Source organism: Scyliorhinus torazame, chromosome 13 (assembly GCF_047496885.1).
Source record: "Scyliorhinus torazame isolate Kashiwa2021f chromosome 13, sScyTor2.1, whole genome shotgun sequence".
Classification (NCBI taxonomy): Eukaryota; Metazoa; Chordata; class Chondrichthyes; order Carcharhiniformes; family Scyliorhinidae; genus Scyliorhinus; species Scyliorhinus torazame.
The window spans coordinates 225023818-225047399 of NC_092719.1; the positions used below are offsets into that span (position 1 = coordinate 225023818).

Here is a 23582-nt window from a genome sequence, read left to right on the forward strand (position 1 = left end):
AGTCTTCTCCGCCTGTGTCAAAGGCCTCTAGGCTGCTCAAGAGTGACATTTTCAAATCCTGCTGACCTCTCTCCGGTGAGGAGGAACTACTTCTCGTAGAGGGGGGTAAATTTTTGTTTATAAATTTAGAGTACCCAATTCTTTTTTCCAATTAAGGGGCAATTTAGCATGCCAAATCCACCTACCCTGCACATCTTTGGGTTGTGGGGGTGAGACCCACGCAGACACAGGGAGAATGTGCAAACTCCACACGGACAGTGACCCCGGGGCCAGGATCGAACCCGGGTCCTCAGCGCTGTGAGGCAGCAGTGCTAACCACTGCGCCACCGCGCTGCCCTTGAGGGTGGTGAATTTCCCGAACTTGCTGCCGCATAGTGCGGTGGAATCTGAGTCATTAAATGCTTTCAAGAAAGAAATAGATATATTTTTGAAAGTGATTATGGGGAAAGGGTGAGGAGATGGATTTGAGACCAGGAAGAGATCGGCTGTGATCTGATTGAATGTGGCGAAGGCTACAAGGGCTGACTTGCCGAATTGCTATGTTGCTATGTGCTGGGGTATTCAGGTCCAGTCAGGATGTCCAGGATCACAGCTGCTGTTCTTTATTCCTCGTCGCCAGTATAAAAACCGAGGAGGCCCGAGAAGGTAAATTAAACAACATTTAAATTGTAAACATGAAGTAAAGGCTGCAGTGCCGCTTACAGCTCACAGGTCCCCATCGGACCACTGGATATGCCGGTCCCAATCAGAGCCGGCTGGGCAGGCCTCAGGCCTCTGTGTGTCTCCATGGGTCTGGTGAGGGTTATTGAAGTCAGCTGCCCACACATCGCACATGGCTTGGCATCCAACTTTGAATGATCACATTCCTGTGAAGCACATTGGAACACTACCCAAAGGTGCTATATAAATGTAAGTTGTTATTGTATAAAGCCTGTGGAACAGGCTGGGGCAGAGGGGCAGTTCCTGCCCCTCAGTTTGAGTGTTTATAAGTAACTGTAAGTAGGCCCTATCACTGTGGGAGGATGTGGAGTTCTGGCAGAGACCCTGACACTGGGGCGAGACACATGGGCCATTCATTTCAGACCCCTGCATTTGGGGGTGGAGGGGTGTCGGTGAAGGTAGCCCATCGCGACAGTGATTCACTCCCCAGTCTCGCCCTTTCTTCCAGGGAAAGATCAAGCACCAGGTGAATGGAAACTGCGTTGATGTTTCCAACCCACAGGGCCTGGGCGTCCAGCAGTTGGCCAGACGGAGAAGGCAGCAGAGACGGGCAGCCCACTTCCGGACAGCAAGACCGCGACCACGGAGAGTCCGGCACAGAAAGGTGGGTTTCACCCGAGCAACTCTGACCTCACAGGGCAGGGGTCGTGACAGGATGGACAGGTCAGGGGTGCACTGACAGCAAAGAGCAGCAGAGTGTGTCGGTGAGTTGCACCTGTCTGTTGACCCATATTTTGGACCATGTAGTAATAATAATAATAATCTTTATTGTCACAAATGAAAATGAATGAAAATCGCTTATTGTCACAAGCAGGCTTCAAATACACAGCAATGAAGTTACTGTGAAAAGCCCCTAGTCGCCACATTCCGGCGCCTGTTCGGGTACACCGAGGGAGAATTCAGAATGTCCAAATTATCTGGTTTATCTCTCTCTTCGAATCGTTCCTCCTCACTGGGATGTATTTTTACTGAGAGTCATGAATTACCTCCCTTAATTCCTGGCCAACATTTATCTCTCAATGTGGTTAACTCTCGCCTGATCCTCTGAAGTCGCAGGTTAACACATTCAGTTTGCACCCAGCCCATTACCAGTGCTTCACCAACACCTCCTCAGGGTAACGAGAATAAGCAGCAAACGGCAGCCAGTCCAGTGATCAATTATTAAAAATCACTGGGCGGCACAGTGGTTAGCACTGTGGCTTCACAGCGCCAGGGACCCGGGTTCAATTCCGGCTTGGGTCACTGTCTGTGCGGAGTCTGCACATCCTCCCCGTGTGTGCGTGGGTTTCCTCCGGGTGCTCCGGTTTCCTCCCACAGTCCAAAGATGTGCAGGTTGGGTGGATTGGCCGTGATAAATTGCCCTTAGTGCCCAAAGGTTAGGTTACGGGAATAGGGCAGGGGTGATAGGAAGTGGGTGGGGTGCTCTTTCGAAGGGATGGTGCTGACTTGATGGGCTGAATGGCCTCCTCCTGCATTGTAGATTCTGTGATTATTCCAGGCGCATCACTGAGTGAAGGTGAAGCTCTGAAGGAGTTTGAAGTTCCTGCATTTAATGTTTTTTATCCAAACTGAGGAAGAGCCTGAAAGAATTTCCAATCCCGACCAGAAACAACGGAGTGAATTCTCCGCCTCCCCAGCCGCGGGTTCCCCGGCCCCACGGCCTTGCCGGCAGGGGGAGTCTCTGTCCCGCCAGCAGAGTACCCCCGCCCGCAGGTTTCCCGGCAGCGTGGGTGGCTGGATCGGAGAATCCCGCTGTCGGCGAGGCGGAGAATTCACCCAATATACCTGCCCCTCTCTGTGAATCTGATTGGATTGTCCCGATTGCCGCTTCCTGAGCCCTCACAAGTTGTTTTTGTTGCTGATTGCAGGCGTTTGTGCAAATTGTCAGCCGGGAGCGACACCCCCACAAGATGATCACATGGAGCGGCCCAGGCTTCGCACGGGTCCAGGATGGAGCAGGCCTGAGGTTTCATGTCAATGACATCCCCTATGCCATGGATTACAACGTGCTGGTGCGCTACGAGCCTGAGGTACGGGCATTGGCCAGGAGGGCATAGGGGGCAAGGCTGGGATTGGCGGAACTGGTTTGTAAATTGGATCTAAGCTTCTTGAGGGCAATGGGGCAAGAATCTGGTTAAATCTCAAACTTTCGCAAAAGGAAATGAAATTCCATCTCCCTGAAAATCAGTGTCCCAGCTCTTGGGAGACTGGAACAAACTTTTACACAGAATAAAGCACATTCACAGTGACATTCCCCTTCCGCTCACACTCGCACACACACCTCCCCTTCCGGTCACACTCCCCCCCGCACACACACAGCCTCGCACACATACAGCCTCGCACACACACCTCCCCTCGCACACACACCTCCCCTCGCACACACACCTCCCCTCGCACACACAGCCTCGCACACACACAGCCTCGCACACACACAGCCTCGCACACACACCTCCCCTCGCACACACACCTCCCCTCGCACACACAGCCTCGCACACACACAGCCTTGCACACACACCTCCCCTCGCACACACACCTCCCCTCGCACACACACAGCGTTGCACACACACCTCCCCTCGCACACACACCTCCCCTCGCACACACACCTCCCCTCGCACACACACAGCCTCGCACACACACCTCCCCTCGCACACACACCTCCCCTCGCACACACACCTCCCCTCGCACACACAGCCTCGCACACACACAGCCTCGCACACACACCTCCCCTCGCACACACAGCCTCGCACACACACAGCCTCGCACACACCTCCCCTCGCACACACACCTCCCCTCGCACACACACCTCCCCTCGCACACACACAGCCTCGCACACGCACCTCCCCTCGCACACACAGCCTCGCACACACACAGCCTCGCACACACACAGCCTTGCACACACACCTCCCCTTGCACACACAGCCTCGCACACACACAGCGTCGCACACACACCTCCCCTCGCACACACACCTCCCCTCGCACACACACCTCCCTCGCACACACACAGCCTCGCGCACACACAGCCTCGCACACACACCTCCCCTCGCACACACAGCCTCGCACACACCTCCCCTCGCACACACACCTCCCCTCGCACACACACCTCCCCTCGCACACACACAGCCTCGCACACACACCTCCCCTCGCACACACACCTCCCCTCGCACACACACCTCCCCTCGCACACACAGCCTCGCACACACACAGCCTCAAACCCACACAGCCTCGCACACACACCTCCCCTCGCACACACAGCCTCGCACACACACCTCCCCTCGCACACACACCTCCCCTCGCACACACACCTCCCCTCGCACACACACCTCCCCTCGCACACACACAGCCTCGCACACACACAGCCTCGCACACACACCTCCCCTCGCACACACACAGCCTCGCACACACACCTCCCCTCGCACACACACCTCCCCTCGCGCACACACCTCCCCTCGCACACACACCTCCCCTCGCACACACACAGCCTCGCACACACACCTCCCCTCGCACACACACCTCCCCTCGCACACACACCTCCCCTCACACACACAGCCTCGCACACACACCCCCTTCACACATACCTCCCTTCGCTCACACTCCCACACCCCGCTCACACACACATCTCCCCTCGCGCGCACACCCTCGCACACACACCCCCTTCACACACACCTCCCCTCGCACACACACAGCCTCGCTCACACCCCCCCTCGCTCACCCCCCCCTCACTAACAACCTCCCCTTCGCCCCCCCCCCCTGCACCCCCACCCCCTCAAGAATGTTTCCAGGGATGAGAACCCTCAGTGATGAGGAGAGATTGGAGGGTTTGACTATTCTCACTGGAGAGAAGACTGAGCAGATTTGGTGGAGATGTTCAAAATCATCTGGGGGCTGGACCGAGTAGACGGGGAGAAACTGTTCCCACTCGTCAAAGGGCCAAGAACGAGAGGGACAAAGATTTAAAGTGATTTGCAAAAGAAGCGAATGTGATGTGAGAATAAAGTTTCCCCCCAGCGAGTGGCTGGGGTCTGGAATGCCCGGCCTGGGGGTGTGGTGGGAGTAGGTTCAATCGAGAAGGGTTTCGACGATGACCTGAAGCGATGTTTGGGGTATTGGGGAAAAGGCTGGCGAACGGCACGAAGTCAAGTTGCTCATTTGGAGAGCTGGTGCAGGCAGGGTGGCCTCATTCTGCAACGGTCACCATACTGTCACCCTGTGACGTGGCAGCTGTTAGTTCATTGTTTGGTGCTAACGGTTTCCTCTTGTTTCCCTCGCCCTCAGTCTGCAGAAGATTGGGAAGCAAGAATCAGTATTTATACAGTGGACTTACCCATCAGTCATCGCTGTGGCAATCTCCTACCTCACGGCCAACCTTACAGAGTGACGCTACATCACACAGAGAGGTAGGTCCCTCATTCACCCGGCTCACTGGCCATTGTGGGGACAGAGTGTTGCAGCAACTGGCTGTTTCAAACAGCAGCTCTGCTCTGGAGTAATCTCGGGATTACTCCCTGTGCCGCGTGCCAGTGAGGCTAGAAATGGGAGGATAGAGCAGCTAAACACGTGGCCAAACAGCTGGTGTAGGAGCGAGGGTTTCAGATTTCTGGATCATTGGGATCTCTTCCGGGGCAGGTGGGACCTGTACAAGAAGGATGGGTTACATCGAAACTGGAGGGCCACTGATATCCTGGCTGGGAGGTTTGCTATAGTCACTCGGGAGGATTTAAAGTAGTATGGCAGGGGGTTGGGAACCAGAGTGTTAGCTTAGACGGGGTCATAACTGAAGGGGAAATAGAATGATACCAATCAATCCATTCGAAACGGTAGTTAACAAGAACTGTAGTTTTAATCAGTTGGAATGTGCGCACCAGTAGCTCCTCCCGCACTGAGAGGCTGTCCCAGATCGATGGGTTATATACCTTCTCAGAGGGGCGGAGCCACAGGCGGAGCCAACAACAACATCAACACAACAACAGTAACTGTGAGTAAATACAATAATATATACAACAGCCATACGTGGCTCACCACATAGAGAACAAAAATAAGAGAACAACATCACCTTGTCTGCTCAAACGCAATGGTTTGAAGTGTTCTTTCCTGTGCTGTGTTGTTCTTTGTTCTTTGACACCTTGTTGGTCAGTGATGGGCTCTGTCAACAGGTGGGAGAGTGAATAAAGTGCTTTAAAAGGTGTGGACAGACGGGGTGAGTGAAGGAGAGGTACAGAGTGTGTGTGCTGCTGTGCTGACTGAAGAATGACAAGAGGGAATGATGTGACATGATCCACAGAACACAGCACTGCGATACAAACACACTCCATCGGAACTGGATAAAGGCGTCACACGACAGATTGGTGGGGCAGTGGTTTAAGGGCAGTGGGGCTAATTTGGGGCTGTAATACCCTCCGTGCTTTACCTTCCTCCCATCACAGGAGTTTTCAATATTTATTCCCTCGTCCCATTCATTTCAGTTTATGTTAAAGATGAACAGAATCGTTAAATAGCCTCAGCCAATCTTATCCCGTCGTCACTCGTTGCAAGAACCTTTCTCAAGTGACTTAATTTGTCGTAACTGGCCAATTTTACTCTAGTTCACGGTTGTTTATTGATGACCACCTGCATGTTAACTGTGAAAGGACAATTCACACAATCCTTTAATTAGGCAACAAAAGACTGGAATTGTGCAGCAAGGTCCACAGGGGTCTGAGTGCCCACAGCTTGTGGAAGTTCAACACTGTCTTCCATTGCGTGAGAGTCTCTGACTGGGGTCTGTCACATCGACTCACATCATAGCTGCTCAAAGGCAATTAACAGACCGTAAACTTTTAGAGATTAAAAAAACCTTATTGCAGGGAGTTGGCAACATGTAAATGCTCAGCAAAGGTCTGCAAATTCTCCCAGAGATAACGAGGGCCAGGATTCAGTGGGGACCAGTGTTATATTTGAAAGCATTAGGAACTAATTGTGATGTGACGATACATCCTGGGGTGCCATATTGACCGTCGCACTGGCGTGAGCGATGATGTGTCATCGATGAGACCCGCAAGAGATACACTCGATAGTGCTGCAGCATTTTCACTCGAAAGTCTGATTATTTCTAATTTATGGACACCAGGGAACGGCAACATCAGAGTCTGAAACGTTCCAAACACTCGCGGACGTTTGTCTCCAATGTTACTGACTCTGAATCAGCATTGTGACACATTACAGGCACAAAGGAGCGAATGTGACCAGCAGATCAAAGATTCCTGGGTGGATGAAGGAACTTGGCGTCAACTAAATCAGATATTCAGCGCAGAGGAGATTAGTGCAAATATTTAAAACTGGGGGTGCGATCGAATGGAAATGTATCCAGGCACGATCTACTCGAATGGGGTCAGAATCATGCAGCCCGAGATTAGCCGGGTGTTTCCTGGAGCTCGAAGAGCGGAGGAACAGACTGCTCTCTGGCGCCCAGCCGGATAGATCGGGGCCTCAGTGGGGACCTCCCGGGCGAGGCCACACTTAGCCCCAGTTTCTGCACCGGAGGAACTCCAGCAGATCTGGGGGGCTTTAGTTAGGGGTCTCTGTGCGGGGCGTTCCTTTAGTTACAGGGTTCTGGGAATGTCTCCCTATTATTTGGGGTGGCGGGGGGGGGTTCTCCCATTTTGGGGTCTCCGGGAGCAGCAGGACGTGAGGGGAGGGGTCTGGTAGGGGAGGGGTGGGCAGGTAATGCATTGTGGGGGGGGCATGGCATTGGGATGGACTTTGGGAACAACTCCCTTGTGGAGTTACCCCTTTGGCCCACGCGAGGCCCACCACCTCAGGCTCGCGTTTGGTGAGACCTGTTGTGATTCCCGGTCCTGGGGACTGGAGAATCCTGGAGGGAAGGAGATTAGGATGCCGGGCCCACTGAATGGATTCATTTACAACTCTCGGAGGGCGTGAACCTCGATCCCAGCGCCGGGGGCGGGAGGGAGGCGTGACAGAGCAATGTGCTCAGAGTGACGCACATCTACATCCGGCTCCGATCCACTTTTTCAATTCTCTGCCGCATCGGGGCCCCCTGCCACCAGCAGAGAATCCGCCCCCTGGGGAACTGTAGAGAAAGGCAGTCCCCGGGCTGGATTCTCCGTCAACGGATCTGCGCTTCGACGGCAGCGCACTCCCGCCCAGGGGTCTCCCGACGGCGTGGGGGTGCCCACAGTGGGAAACCCCATTGGCCGGCTGTCGGGTTGGAGAATCCCGCTGCCGAAGGGGAAGCGTCGCACCAGAAAACAGGCATGGTGGCTGCCGAGGGAGAGAGGGGGGGTAGGACACAGAGAGGCGTCACCATGGGCCGCTAGGCCGGACACTGGCCGTGCTGGCTGGGGTGGGGGGGGTGCCCCGCCAGGGTAGGGGGAGGGGGTTTGACGAGGGAACGGACCAAGTGGCTGGGGTGACCCCATGGGACTAGGGCAGTGTCCAGCTACTGACCCCACTGACCACCTACCTTGGCCCCTGGTTCTGCAGACTGACACCAGCTGTATAGATGCACCACCCCCCTGCCCCCCCGCTCCTCACCCCCCACCACCCAACCGGCCGCCACCCATCGACAGGGCAGCACGCAGCCCACCTACCCTTCTGCCCGCTCCGCTGCTACCCGCTCCACTGCTGCCCATTCCGCTGCTGCCCGCTCCGCTGTTGCCCATTCCACTGCTGCCCGCTCCGCTGCTGCCCATTCTGCTGCTGCCCACTCTGCCGCTGCCCGCTCCGCTGCTGCCCATTCCGCTGCTGCCCGCTCCGCTGTTGCCCATTCCACTGCTGCCCGCTCCGCTGCTGCCCATTCTGCTGCTGCCCATTCTGCTGCTGCCCGCTCCGCTGCTGCCCGGCTCCCCGCTGCCCACTCTGCTGCTGCCCGCTCCGCTACTGCCCGCTCTGCTGCTGCCCGCTCCACTGCTGCCCACACCGCTGCTGCCTGCTCCGCTGCTGCCCGCTCCGCTACTGCCCGCTCTGCTGCTGCCCGTTCCGCTGCTGCCCACTCTGCTGCTGCCCACTCTGCTGCTGCCCACTCTGCTGCTGCCTCTCCGCTGCTGCCCGCTCCGCTGCTGCTCGCTCTGCTGCTGCCCACTCTGCTGCTGCCTCTCCGCTGCTGCCCGCTCCGCTGCTGCTCGCTCTGCTGCTGCCCACTCTGCTGCTGCCTCTCCGCTGCTGCCCACTCTGCTGCTGCCCGCTCTGCTGCTGCCCACTCCGCTGCTGCTCGCTCTGCTGCTGCCCGCTCCGCTGCTGCCCGCTCCGCTGCTGCCACTCTGCTGCTGCCCACTCTGCTGCTGCCACTCTGCTGCTGCCCGCTCTGCTGCTGCCCGCTCTGCTGCTGCCCACTCTGCTGCTGCCCGCCCCGCTGCTGCCCATTCTGCTGCTGCCCGCTCTGCTGCTGCCCACTCTGCTGCTGCCCGCCCCGCTGCTGCCCATTCTGCTGCTGCTCGCTCTGCTGCTGCCCGCTCTGCTGCTGCCCGCTCTGCTGCTGCCCACTCTGCTGCTGCCCGCCCCGCTGCTGCCCATTCTGCTGCTGCCCACTCTGCTGCTGCCCGCTCTGCTGCTGCCGACTCTGCTGCTGCCCGTCCACTGCTGCCCGCTCCGCTGCTGCCCACTCTGCTGCTGCCCGCTCCGCAACTGCCCACTCCGCTGCTGCCCGCTCCGCTGCTGCCCGCTCCGCAACTGCCCACTCCGCAACTGCCCACTCCGCTGCTGCCCGCTCCGCTGCTGCCCGCTCCGCTGCTGCCACTCCGCTGCTGCCCACTCTGCTGCTGCCCGCTCCGCTGCTGCCCGCTCTGCTGCTGCCCACTCTGCTGCTGCCCGCTCCGCTGCTGCCCGCTCCGCAACTGCCCACTCCGCTGCTGCCCACTCCGCTGCTGCCCGCTCTGCTGCTGCCCACTCCGCTGCTGCCCGCTCCGCTGCTGCCCGCTCCGCAACTGCCCACTCCGCAACTGCCCACTCCGCTGCTGCCCGCTCCGCTGCTGCCCGCTCCACTGCTGCCACTCTGCTGCTGCCCACTCTGCTGCTGCCCGCTCCGCTGCTGCTCGCTCTGCTGCTGCCCACTCTGCTGCTGCCCACTCTGCTGCTGCCCGCTCTGCTGCTGCCCACTCTGCTGCTGCCCACTCTGCTGCTGCCCGCTCCGCTGCTGCCCGCTCCACTGCTGCCCGCTCTGCTACTGCCCGCTCCACTACTGCCCGCTCTGCTGCTGCCCACTCCGCTGCTGCCCGCTCTGCTGCTGACCGCTCTGCTGCTGCCCGCTCCGCTGCTGCCCGCTCCGCTGCTGCCCGCTCCGCTGCTGCCCGCTCTGCTGCTGCCCACTCTGCTGCTGCCCGCTCCGCTGCTGCCCACTCTGCTGCTGCCCACTCTGCTGCTGCCCACTCTGCTGCTGCCCGCTCCGCTGCTGCCCGCTCTGCTGCTGCCCGCTCTGCTGCTGCCCGCTCCGCTGCTGCCCGCTCCGCTGCTGCCACTCTGCTGCTGCCCACTCTGCTGCTGCCCACTCTGATGCTGCCCGCTCCGCTGCTGCCCGCTCCGCTACTGCCCACTCCGCTGCTGCCCGCTCCGCTGCTGCCCGCTCCGCTGCTGCCCGCTCTGCTGCTGCCCGCTCCGCTGCTGCCCGCTCCGCTGCTGCCCGCTCCGCTGCTGCCACTCTGCTGCTGCCCACTCTGATGCTGCCCGCTCCGCTGCTGCCCGCTCCGCTACTGCCCACTCCGCTGCTGCCCGCTCCGCTGCTGCCCGCTCCGCTGCTGCCCACTCTGCTGCTGCCCACTCCGCTGCTGCCCGCTCTGCTGCTGCCCGCTCCGCTGCTGCCCGCTCCGCTGCTGCCCGCTCCGCTGCTGCCACTCTGCTGCTGCCCGCTCCGCTGCTGCCCGCTCCCCTGCTGCCCGCTCCGCTGCTGCCCGCTCCGCTGCTGCCCGCTCCGCTGCTGCCCGCTCCGCTGCTGCCCACTCCGCTGCTGCCCACTCCGCTGCTGCACATTCCACTGCTGTCCGCTCCGCTGCTGCCCGCTCCACTGCTGCCCGCTCCGCTGCTGCCCGCTCTGCTGCTGCCCGCTCCGCTGCTGCCCGCTCCACTGCTGCCCGCTCTGCTGCTGCCCGCTCCGCTGCTGCCCACTCCGCTGCTGCCCACTCTGCTGCTGCCCGCTCCGCTGCTGCCCACTCTGCTGCTGCCCGCTCCGCTGCTGCCACTCTGCTGCTGCCCGCTCCACTGCTGCCCGCTCCACTGCTGCCCGCTCTGCTGCTGCCCACTCTGCTGCTGCCCGCTCCGCTGCTGCCCACTCCGCTGCCGCCCGGTCCGCTGCTGCCCGCTCCACTGCTGCCCGCTCCACTGCTGCCCACTCTGCTGCTGCCCACTCCGCTGCTGCCCGCTCCACTGCTGCCCGCTCTGCTGCTGCCCACTCCGCTGCTGCCCGCTCCGCTGCTGCAGCTACCTCCTCCTCGAGCAGCTCCAGCTCGTCCAGCCGCAGGGCTCCCCCAGGGCTGCGGCGACCAGCAGGAAGGCCCCCATTGCTGGTTGAATTCCAATATCCATTTTCTGCAGGTGGTGAAAGGTCGACACGTTAACATGGTGCGTACCCCCCCGTCCCCAACCAGGTCCACCGGGCTACATGGTGGCCCCAGTTGGCACTGCGGGATCCACCCCCGCATCACCCACCCCCCCATCCCCTATCCCTGTCCCCGTCAGTGGCCAGCACCGTGGGGGCCTGTGGCCCTGGTGCCCGTCCCTGATGCCAGGGGTACCGTTGGCTGGCACTGTCCTCACCAGGGGCTACCGTGGGTGTCGCCCTGGACCAATAGGTGGCGGCATGGGGGGGAGAGGGGGGCGCCCGCATGGCTGGTGGCACTGTGCAGAACTAGGGCTCAAAGTGGGTGGGCCGAGCGGCCGCTACGACACGACTGGTTCCCGCCGGCGCCGGACACCCCTGGTCGCTGCCGGCGGGAACTCTGCGGGAACGCTGGGGGGGGGGGGGGGGGGCTGTGGGGGGGGGGGGCTCTGCGGGAACCCTGGGGGGGGGGGCCTGTGGGGGAGGGGGGCTATGCGGGAACCCTGGGGGGGGGCCTGTGGGGGGGGGCTCTGCGGGAACCCTGGGGGGGGGGCCTGTGGGGGGGGGGGGGCTCTGCGGGAACCCTGGGGGGGGGCTGTGGGGGAGGGGGCTCTGCGGGAACGCTGGGGGGGGGCTGTGGGGGATGGGGGCTCTGCGGGAACGCTGGGGGGGGGGCTCTGCGGGAACCCTGGGGGGGGGGCTCTGCGGGAACGCTGGGGGGGCCTGTGGGGGGGGGGCTCTGCGGGAACGCTGGGGGGGGGGCCTGTGGGGGGGGGGGCTCTGCGGGAACCCTGGGGGGGGGGCTCTGCGGGAACGCTGGGGGGGGGCCTGTGGGGGGGGCTCTGCGGGAACGCTGGGGGGGGGGGGGCCTGTGGGGGAGGGGGGCTCTGCGGGAACCCTGGGGGGGGGGCCTGTGGGGGAGGGGGGCTCTGCGGGAACGCTGGGGGGGGGGGGGCTCTGCGGGAACCCTGGGGGGGGGGCTCTGCGGGAACGCTGGGGGGGGCGGCCTGTAGGGGAGGGAGGGGGTCTTCTTCACCTGGGTGGCCTCCGATGGGGTCTGGCCCGTGGTCGGGGCCCACCGATCGGCGGGCCGGCCTCTCCCCCCCCTGGGCCGACTTCCTTCCACGTGCGTCGCCAGAACACCGGCTCCATGTTGGTGAGGGGCCGGCGTGCGTAAGACGTTCCCCGCGCATGTGCAGGATTGGGCTGTCCCGACTGCGCATGCGCGGGATGGCACGGCGCCCATTTGGCGCCACGTAAGGACGCTGGATGAAACGCTCCAGCGCCGTGCTGGCCCCCTGTGGATACTTTAGTGAATAGCAGCCTCTGTGTATTTTTATTTTATTTATTCAGTTCTGGGATGTGGGCTGGGCCAGCATTTATTGCCCATCCCTGAGGATAGTTAAGAGTCAATCTGGCGTCACATGTAGGCCAGACCAGGTAAGGATGACAGATTTCCTATAATCAGGTGGGTTTTTCTTGGCCATCATTAGACTTTTAATTGAATTCAAATTCCACTATTTGCAGTAGTGGGATTCGAACCTGGGCCCCCAGAGCATAACCCTGGGACTCTGGATTACTAACCCACCGACAATACCACTGCCTCCCCAAGACGTATGCCCATATAGACACTGACATTGAGCTTCTACAAAGATGCAAGAAAACAGACAAGATCCCGAAAGGGCTACAGATCACAACCTGCAAATGCTCGCATGCAAAGCATCGTCTTGCATCTTTGACATTGTCTACACGTATATGTGTTTCTGGAACCTACCTCGTCAATCACCTGAGGAAGGAGCTGCGCTCCGAAAGCTAGTGATTTGAAACAAACTTGGACTTTAACCTGGTGCTGTAAGACTTCTTACTGTGCTCACCCCAGTCCAACGCCGGCATCTCCACAACATCCCCATAGACTATAGGGGATAGCAGTCCCCATGTTTATTATTATACAGAGTATAATAATTATACAGAGTAGCAGTCTCTGTGTATACTGTCGAGAATCGCAGTCTGAGGGAGGATTCTCCATCCCGGCTGCCGGCCAATGGGATTTCCCATTGTCGGGAAAACCGCGTGCGATGCCGTCAAAACGGAGGATACGCCGAGGGAAAATCCAGCCCCTGTGTATATTATAGAGAATAACAGTCTCTGTGTATATTATAGAGAATAACAGTCTCTGTGTATATTATAGAGAATAATAGTCCCTGTGTATATTATAGAGAATAATAGTCTCTGTGTATATTATAGAGAATAACAGTTCTGTGTATATTATACAGAATAACAGTCTCTGTGTATATTATAGAGAATAACAGTCTCTGTGTATATTATAGAGAATAATAGTCCCTGTGTATATTATAGAGAATAATAGTCCCTGTGTATATTATAGAGAATAATAGTCTCTGTGTATATTATAGAGAATAACAGTTCTGTGTATATTATACAGAATAACAGTCTCTGTGTATATTATAGAGAATAATAGTCTCTGTGTATATTATAGAGAATAACAGTTCTGTGTATATTATAGAGAATAATAGTCCCTGTGTATATTATAGAGAATAATAGTCTCTGTGTATATTATAGAGAATAACAGTTCTGTGTATATTATACAGAATAACAGTCTCTGTGTATATTATAGAGAATAACAGTCTCTGTGTATATTATAGAGAATAATAGTCCCTGTGTATATTATAGAGAATAATAGTCCCTGTGTATATTATAGAGAATAATAGTCTCTGTGTATATTATAGAGAATAACAGTTCTGTGTATATTATACAGAATAACAGTCCCTGTGTATATTATAGAGAATAATAGTCTCTGTGTATATTATAGAGAATAACAGTTCTGTGTATATTATAGAGAATAACAGTCTCTGTGTATATTATAGAGAATAATAGTCCCTGTGTATATTATAGAGAATAATAGTCTCTGTGTATATTATAGAGAATAACAGTTCTGTGTATATTATACAGAATAACAGTCTCTGTGTATATTATACAGAATAACAGTCTCTGTGTATATTATAGAGAATAATAGTCCCTGTGTATATTATAGAGAATAACAGTCTCTGTGTATATTATAGAGAATAACAGTTCTGTGTATATTATACAGAATAACAGTCTCTGTGTATATTATACAGAATAACAGTCTCTGTGTATATTATAGAGAATAACAGTCCCTGTGTATATTATAGAGAATAACAGTCTCTGTGTATATTATAGAGAATAACAGTCCCTGTGTATATTATAGAGAATAATAGTCCCTGTGTATATTATAGAGAATAACAGTCCCTGTGTATATTATAGAGAATAACAGTCCCTGTGCATGTTAGAGAGAATAACAGTCCCTGTGTATATTATAGAGAATAACAGTTCTGTGTATATTATACAGAATAACAGTCTCTGTGTATATTATAGAGAATAACAGTCCCTGTGTTTATTATAGAGAATAACAGTCTCTGTGTATATTATAGAGAATAACAGTCCCTGTGTATATTATACAGAATAACAGTCTCTGTGTATATTCTAGAGAATAACAGTCTCTGTGTATATTATAGAGAATAACAGTTCTTTGTATATTATACAGAATAACAGTCTCTGTGTATATTATAGAGAATAACAGTCGCTGTGTATATTATAGAGAATAACAGTCTCTGTGTATATTATAGAGAATAACAGTCCCTGTGTATATTATAGAGACTAACAGTCTCTGTGTATATTATAGAGAACAACAGTCTCTGTGTATATTATAGAGAATAACAGTTCTGTGTATATTATACGGAATAACAGTCTCTGTGTACATTATAGAGAATAATAGTCCCTGTGTATATTATAGAGAATAACAGTCTCTGTGTATATTATAGAGAATAACAGTCTCTGTGTATATTATAGAGAATAACAGTCCCTGTGTATATTATAGAGAATAACAGTCCCTGTGTATATTATAGAGAATAACAGTCCCTGTGTATATTATAGAGAATAACAGTCCCTGTGCATGTTAGAGAGAATAACAGTCCCTGTGTATATTATAGAGAATAACAGTTCTGTGTATATTATAGAGAATAACAGTCTCTGTGTATATTATAGAGAATAACAGTCCCTGTGTATATTATAGAGAATAACAGTCTCTGTGTATATCATAGAGAATAACAGTCCCTGTGTATATTATAGAGAATAACAGTCTCTGTGTATATTCTAGAGAATAACAGTCTCTGTGTATATTATAGAGAATAACAGTTCTTTGTATATTATACAGAATAACAGTATCTGTGTATATTATAGAGAATAACAGTCCCTGTGTATATTATAGAGAATAACAGTCTCTGTGTATATTATAGAGAATAACAGTCCCTGTGTATATTATAGAGACTAACAGTTCTGTGTATATTATAGAGAATAACAGTTCTGTGTATATTATACAGAATAACAGTCTCTGTGTACATTATAGAGAATAACAGTCTCTGTGTATACTTTAGAGAATAACAGTCCCTGTGTATATTATAGAGAATGACAGTCTCTGTGTGTATTATAGAGAATAACAGCCCCTGTGTATATTATAGAGAATAACAGTCTCTGTGTATATTTTTGAGAATAACAGCCCCTGTGTATATTATAGAGAATAACAGTCTCTGTGTATGTTATAGAGAATAACAGTCCCTGTGTATATTATAGAGAATAACAGTTCTGTGTATATTATACAGAATAACAGTCCCTGTGTATATTACAGAGAATAACAGTCTCTGTGTATATTATAGAGAATAACAGTCCCTGTGTATATTATAGAGAATAACAGTTCTGTGTATATTATACAGAATAACAGTCCCTGTGTATATTACAGAGAATAACAGTCTCTGTGTATATTATAGAGAATAACAGTCCCTGTGTACATTATAGAGAATAACAGTCTCTGTGTATATTATAGAGAATAACAGTCCCTGTGTATATTGTAGAGAATAACAGTCTCTGTGTATATTATAGAGAATAACAGTCCCTGTGTATGTTATAGAGAATAACAGCCCCTGTGTATATTATAGAGAATAACAGTCTCTGTGTATATTATAGAGAATAACAGTCCCTGTGTATATTATAGAGAATAACAGTCCCTGTGTATATTATAGAGAATAACAGCCCCTGTGTATATTATAGAGAATAACAGCCCCTGTGTATATTATAGAGAATAACAGTCTCTGTGCATATTATACAGAATAACAGTCCCTGTGTATATTATAGAGAATAACAGTCCCTGTGTATATTATACAGAATATCAGCCTCTCTGTATAATATAGAGAATAACAGTCCCTGTGTATATTATAGAGAATAACAGTCCCTGTGTATGTTATAGAGAATAACAGCCCCTGTGTATATTATAGAGAATAACAGTCCCTGTGTATGTTATAGAGAATAACAGCCCCTGTGTATATTATAGAGAATAACAGTCTCTGTGTATATTATAGAGAATAACAGTCCCTGTGTATATTATAGAGAATAACAGTCCCTGTGTATATTATAGAGAATAACAGCCCCTGTGTATATTATAGAGAATAACAGCCCCTGTGTATATTATGGAGAATAACAGTCTCTGTGCATATTATACAGAATAACAGTCCCTGTGTATATTATAGAGAATAACAGTCCCTGTGTATATTATACAGAATATCAGCCTCTCTGTATAATATAGAGAATAACAGTCCCTGTGTATATTATAGAGAATAACAGCCCCTGTGTATATTATAGAGAATAACAGTCTCTGTGTATATTATAGAGAATAACAGTCTCTGTGTATATTACAGAGAATAACAGACCCTGTGTATATTAAAGAGAATAACAGTCCCTGTGTATATTATAGAGAATAACAGTCTCTGTGTATATTATAGAGAATAACAGTTCTGTGTATATTATACAGAATAACAGTCTCTGTGTATATTATAGAGAATAACAGTCCCTGTGTATATTATAGAGAATAACAGTCCCTGTGTATATTATAGAGAATAACAGACCCTGTGTATATTAAAGAGAATAACAGTCCCTGTGCATGTTAGAGAGAATAACAGTCCCTGTGTATATTATAGAGAATAACAGTCCCTGTGTATATTATAGAGAATAACAGTTCTGTGTATATTATACAGAATAACAGTCCCTGTGTATATTATAGAGAATAACAGTCTCTGTGTATATTCTAGAGAATAACAGTCTCTGTGTATATTATAGAGAATAACAGTCCCTGTGTATATTATAGAGAATAACAGTCTCTGTGTATATTATAGAGAATAACAGCCCCTGTGTATATTATAGAGAATAACAGTCTCTGTGTATATTTTTGAGAATAACAGCCCCTGTGTATATTATATAGAATAACAGTCTCTGTGTATGTTATAGAGAATAACAGTCCCAGTGTATATTATAGAGAATAACAGTTCTGTGTATATTATACAGAATAACAGTCCCTGTGTATATTACAGAGAATAACAGTCTCTGTGTATATTATAGAGAATAACAGTCCCTGTGTATATTATAGAGAATAACAGTTCTGTGTATATTATACAGAATAACAGTCCTTGTGTATATTACAGAGAATAACAGTCTCTGTGTATATTATAGAGAATAACAGTCCCTGTGTACATTATAGAGAATAACAGTCTCTGTGTATATTATAGAGAATAACAGTCCCTGTGTATATTATAGAGAAGAACAGTCTCTGTGTATATTATAGAGAATAACAGTCCCTGTGTATATTATAGAGAATAACAGTCCCTGTGTATATTATAGATAATAACAGTCTCTGTGTATATTATAGAGAATAACAGTCCCTGTGTATATTATAGAGAATAACAGTCCCTGTGTATATTATAGAGAATAACAGTCTCTGTGTATACTATAGAGAATAACAGCCGTTGTGTATATTATAGAGAATAACAGTCTCTGTGTATATTATAGAGAATAACAGCCCCTGTGTATATTATAGAGAATAACAGTCTCTGTGTATGTTATAGAGAATAACAGTCCCTGTGTATATTATAGAGAATAACAGTCTCTGTGTATATTATAGAGAATAACAGTCCCTGTGTATATTATAGAGATTAACAGTCTCTGTGTATATTATAGAGAATAACAGCCCCTGTGTATATTATAGAGAATAACAGTCTCTGTGTATATTTTTGAGAATAACAGCCCCTGTGTATATTATAGAGAATAACAGTCTCTGTGTATGTTATAGAGAATAACAGTCCCTGTGTATATTATAGAGAATAACAGTTCTGTGTATATTATACAGAATAACAGTCCCTGTGTATATTACAGAGAATAACAGTCTCTGTGTATATTATAGAGAATAACAGTCCCTGTGTATATTATAGAGAATAACAGTTCTGTGTATATTATACAGAATAACAGTCTCTGTGTATATTATAGAGAATAACAGTCCCTGTGTATATTATAGAGAATAACAGTCTCTGTGTATATTATAGAGAATAACAGTCCCTGTGTATATTATAGAGAATAACAGTCTCTGTGTATATTATAGAGAATAACAGCCGCTGTGTATATTATAGAGAATAACAGTCTCTGTGTATATTATAGAGAATAACAGCCCCTGTGTATATTATAGAGAATAACAGTCTCTGTGTATGTTATAGAGAATAACAGTCCCTGTGTATATTATAGAGAATAACAGTCTCTGTGTATATTATAGAGAATAACAGTCCCTGTGTATATTATAGAGAATAACAGTCTCTGTGTATATTATAGAGAATAACAGCCCCTGTGTATATTATAGAGAATAACAGTCTCTGTGTATATTTTTGAGAATAACAGCCCCTGTGTATATTATAGAGAATAACAGTCTCTGTGTATGTTATAGAGAATAACAGTCCCTGTGTATATTATAGAGAATAACAGTTCTGTGTATATTATACAGAATAACAGTCCCTGTGTATATTACAGAGAATAACAGTCTCTGTGTATATTATAGAGAATAACAGTCCCTGTGTATATTATAGAGAATAACAGTTCTGTGTATATTATACAGAATAACAGTCCTTGTGTATATTACAGAGAATAACAGTCTCTGTGTATATTATAGAGAATAACAGTCCCTGTGTACATTATAGAGAATAACAGTTTCTGTGTATATTATAGAGAATAACAGTCCCTGTGTATATTATAGAGAATAACAGTCTCTGTGTATATTATAGAGAATAACAGTCCCTGTGTATATTATAGAGAATAACAGTCTCTGTGTATGTTATAGAGAATAACAGTCCCTGTGTATATTACAGAGAATAACAGTTCTGTGTATATTATACAGAATAACAGTCCCTGTGTATATTATAGAGAATAACAGTCCCTGTGTATATTATAGAGAATAACAGTCCCTGTGTATATTATAGAGAATAACAGACCCTGTGTATATTAAAGAGAATAACAGTCCCTGTGCATGTTAGAGAGAATAACAGTCCCTGTGTATATTATAGAGAATAACAGTCCCTGTGTATATTATAGAGAATAACAGTTCTGTGTATATTATACAGAATAACAGTCCCTGTGTATATTATAGAGAATAACAGTCTCTGTGTATATTCTAGAGAATAACAGTCTCTGTGTATATTATAGAGAATAACAGTTATTTGTATATTATACAGAATAACAGTCTCTGTGTATATTATAGAGAATAACAGTCCCTGTGTATATTATAGAGAATAACAGTCTCTGTGTATATTATAGAGAATAACAGTCCCTGTGTATATTATAGAGACTAACAGTCTCTGTGTATATTATAGAGAATAACAGTTCTGTGTATATTATACAGAATAACAGTCTCTGTGTATATTATAGAGAATAACAGTCCCTGTGTATATTATAGAGAATAACAGTCTCTGTGTATATTATAGAGAATAACAGTCCCTGTGTATATTATAGAGAATAACAGTCTCTGTGTATATTATAGAGAATAACAGTCCCTGTGTATATTATAGAGAATAACAGTCTCTGTGTATGTTATAGAGAATAACAGTCCCTGTGTATATTATAGAGAATAACAGTTCTGTGTATATTATACAGAATAACAGTCCCTGTGTATATTACAGAGAATAACAGTCTCTGTGTATATTATAGAGAACAACAGTCTCTGTGTATATTATAGAGAATAACAGTTCTGTGTATATTATACAGAATAACAGTCTCTGTGTATATTATAGAGAATAACAGTCTCTGTGTATATTATAGAGAATAACAGTCTCTGTGTATATTATAGAGAATAACAGTCCCTGTGTATATTATAGAGAATAACAGTCTCTGTGTATATTAAAGAGAATAACAGTCTCTGTGTATATTATAGAGAATAACAGTCCCTGTGTATGTTATAGAGAATAACAGTCCCTGTGTATATTATAGAGAATAACAGTCCCTGTGTATATTATAGAGAATAACAGTCTCTATGTATATTATAGAGAATAACAGTCTCTGTGTATATTAAAGAGAATAACAGTCTCTGTGTATATTATAGAGAATAACAGTCCCTCTGTATGTTATAGAGAATAACAGTCTCAGTGTATATTATAGAGAATAACATTCTCTGTGTATATTATAGAGAATAACAGTCCCTGTGTATATTCTAGAGAATAACAGCCCCTGTGTATATTATAGAGAATAGCACCCCCTGTGTATATTATACAGAATAACAGTCCCTGTGTATATTATAGAGAATAACAGTCTCTGTGTATGTTATAGAGAATAACAGTCCCTGTGTATATTATAGAGAATAACAGTTCTGTGTATATTATACAGAATAACAGTCCCTGTGTATATTACAGAGAATAACAGTCTCTCTGTATATTATAGAGAATAACAGTCTCTGTGTATATTATAGAGAATAACAGTCCCTGTGTATATTATAGAGAATAACAGTCTCTGTGTATATTATAGAGAATAACAGCCCCTGTGTATATTATAGAGAATAACAGTCTCTGTGTATATTATAGAGAATAACAGGCCCTGTGTATATTATAGAGAATAACAGTCTCTGTGTATGTTATAGAGAATAACAGCCGCTGTGTATATTATAGAGAATAACAGTCTCTGTGTATATTATAGAGAATAACAGTCCCTGTGTATATTATAGAGAATAACAGCCCCTGTGTATATTATAGAGAATAGCAGCCCCTGTGTATATTATACAGAATAACAGTCCCTGTGTATATTATAGAGAATAACAGTTCTGTGTATATTATACAGAATAACAGTCTCTGTGTATATTATAGAGAATAACAGTCCCTGTGTATATTATAGAGAATAACAGTCTCTGTGTATATTATAGAGAATAACAGTCCCTGTGTATATTATAGAGAATAACAGTCTCTGTGTATATTATAGCGAATAACAGTCTCTGTGTATATTATGGAGAATAACAGTCCCTGTGTATATTATAGAGAATAACAGTTCTGTGTATATTATACAGAATAACAGTCCCTGTGTATATTACAGAGAATAACAGCCCGTGTGTATATTATAGAGAATAACAGTCTTTGTGTATATTATAGAGAATAACAGCTGTGTATATTATAGAGAATAACAGTCCCTGTGTATATTATAGAGAATAACAGCTGTGTATATTATAGAGAATAACAACCCCTGTGTATATTATAGAGAATAACAGCTGTGTATATTATCGAGAATAACAGCCCCTGTGTATATTATAGAGGATAACAGCCTCTGTGTATATTGTAGAGAATAACAGTCCCTGTGTATATTATACAGAATAACAGCCTCTGTGTATATTACAGAGAATAACAGTCCCTGTGTGTATTATACAGAATAACAGTCCCTGTGTATATTTTAGAGAATAACAGCTGTGTATATTATACAGAATAACAGTCCCTGTGTATATTATAGAGAATAACAGCCTCTCTGTATATTATAGAGAATAACAGTCCCTGTGTATATTATAGAGAATAACAGTCCCTGTGTATATTATAGAGAATAACAGCCCCTGTGTATATTATAGAGGATAACAGCCTCTGTGTATATTGTAGAGAATAACAGTCCCTGTGTATATTATACAGAATAACAGCCTCTGTGTATATTACAGAGAATAACAGTCCCTGTGTATATTATAGAGAATAACAGTCCCTGTGTATATTTTAGAGAATAACAGCTGTGTATATTATACAGAATAACAGTCCCTGTGTATATTATAGAGAATAACAGTCCCTGTGTATGTTATAGAGAATAACAGTCCCTGTGTGTATTATAGAGAATAACAGCCTCTGTGTATATTATAGAGAATAACAGCCCCTGTGTATATTATAGAGAATAACAATCTCTGTGTATTTTATAGAGAATAACAGCCCCTATGTATATTATATAGAATAGCAGTCTGTGTGTATCTTATAGAGAATAACAGCCTCTGTGTATATTATAGAGAACAACAGCCCCTGTGTATATTATAGAGAATATCAGCCCCTGTGTATATTATACAGAATAACAGTCCCTATGTATATTATAGAGAATAACAGTCTCTGTGTATATTATAGAGAATAACAGTCCCTGTGTATATTATAGAGAATAACAGCCTCTGTGTATATTATAGAGAATAACAGTCCCTGTGTATATTATAGCGAATAACAGTCCCTGTGTATATTATAGAGAATAACAGCCTCTCTGTATATTATAGAGAATAACAGTCTCTGTGTATATTATAGAGAATAACAATCCCTGTGTATATTATAGAGAATAACAGTCCTTGTGTATATTATAGAGAATAACAATCTCTGTGTATATTATAGAGAATAACAGTCTCTGTGTATATTATAGAGAATAACAATCCCTGTGTATATTATAGAGAATAACAGTCCCTGTGTATATTATAGAGAATAACAGCCCCTGTGTATATTATAGAGAATAACAATCTCTGTGTATATTATAGAGAATAACAGCCCCTATGTATATTATATAGAATAGCAATCTGTGTGTATCTTATAGAGAATAACAGCCTCTGTGTATATTATAGAGAACAACAGCCCCTGTGTATATTATAGAGAATAGCAGCCCCTGTGTATATTATACAGAATAACAGTCCCTGTGTATATTATAGAGAATAACAGCCTCTCTGTATATTATAGAGAATAATAGTCCCTGTGTATATTATAGAGAATAACAGCCTCTGTGTATATTATAGAGAATAACAGCCCCTGTGTATATTATAGAGAATAACAGCCTTTCTGTATATTATAGAGAATAACAGTCCCTGTGTATATTATAGAGAATAACAGCCTCTGTGTATATTATAGAGAATAACAGCCCGTGTGTATATTATAGAGAATAACAGTCTCTGTGTATATTATAGAGAATAACA

The 23582-nt window shown here is 47.5% G+C and overlaps 1 protein-coding gene across 1 annotated transcript in view; it reads left to right on the top strand.

The window, feature by feature from the left end:
• Positions 1-23582, top strand: part of lamb2l (laminin, beta 2-like) — a 334455-nt gene that overhangs the window by 196194 nt on the left and 114679 nt on the right. Inside the window, exons 15-17 of the mRNA XM_072473107.1 lie at positions 1169-1324; positions 2589-2750; positions 4993-5114. Of these exons, the coding sequence (XP_072329208.1) occupies positions 1169-1324; positions 2589-2750; positions 4993-5114 (440 nt within the window). The remainder of the gene's footprint in view (positions 1-1168; positions 1325-2588; positions 2751-4992; positions 5115-23582) is intronic.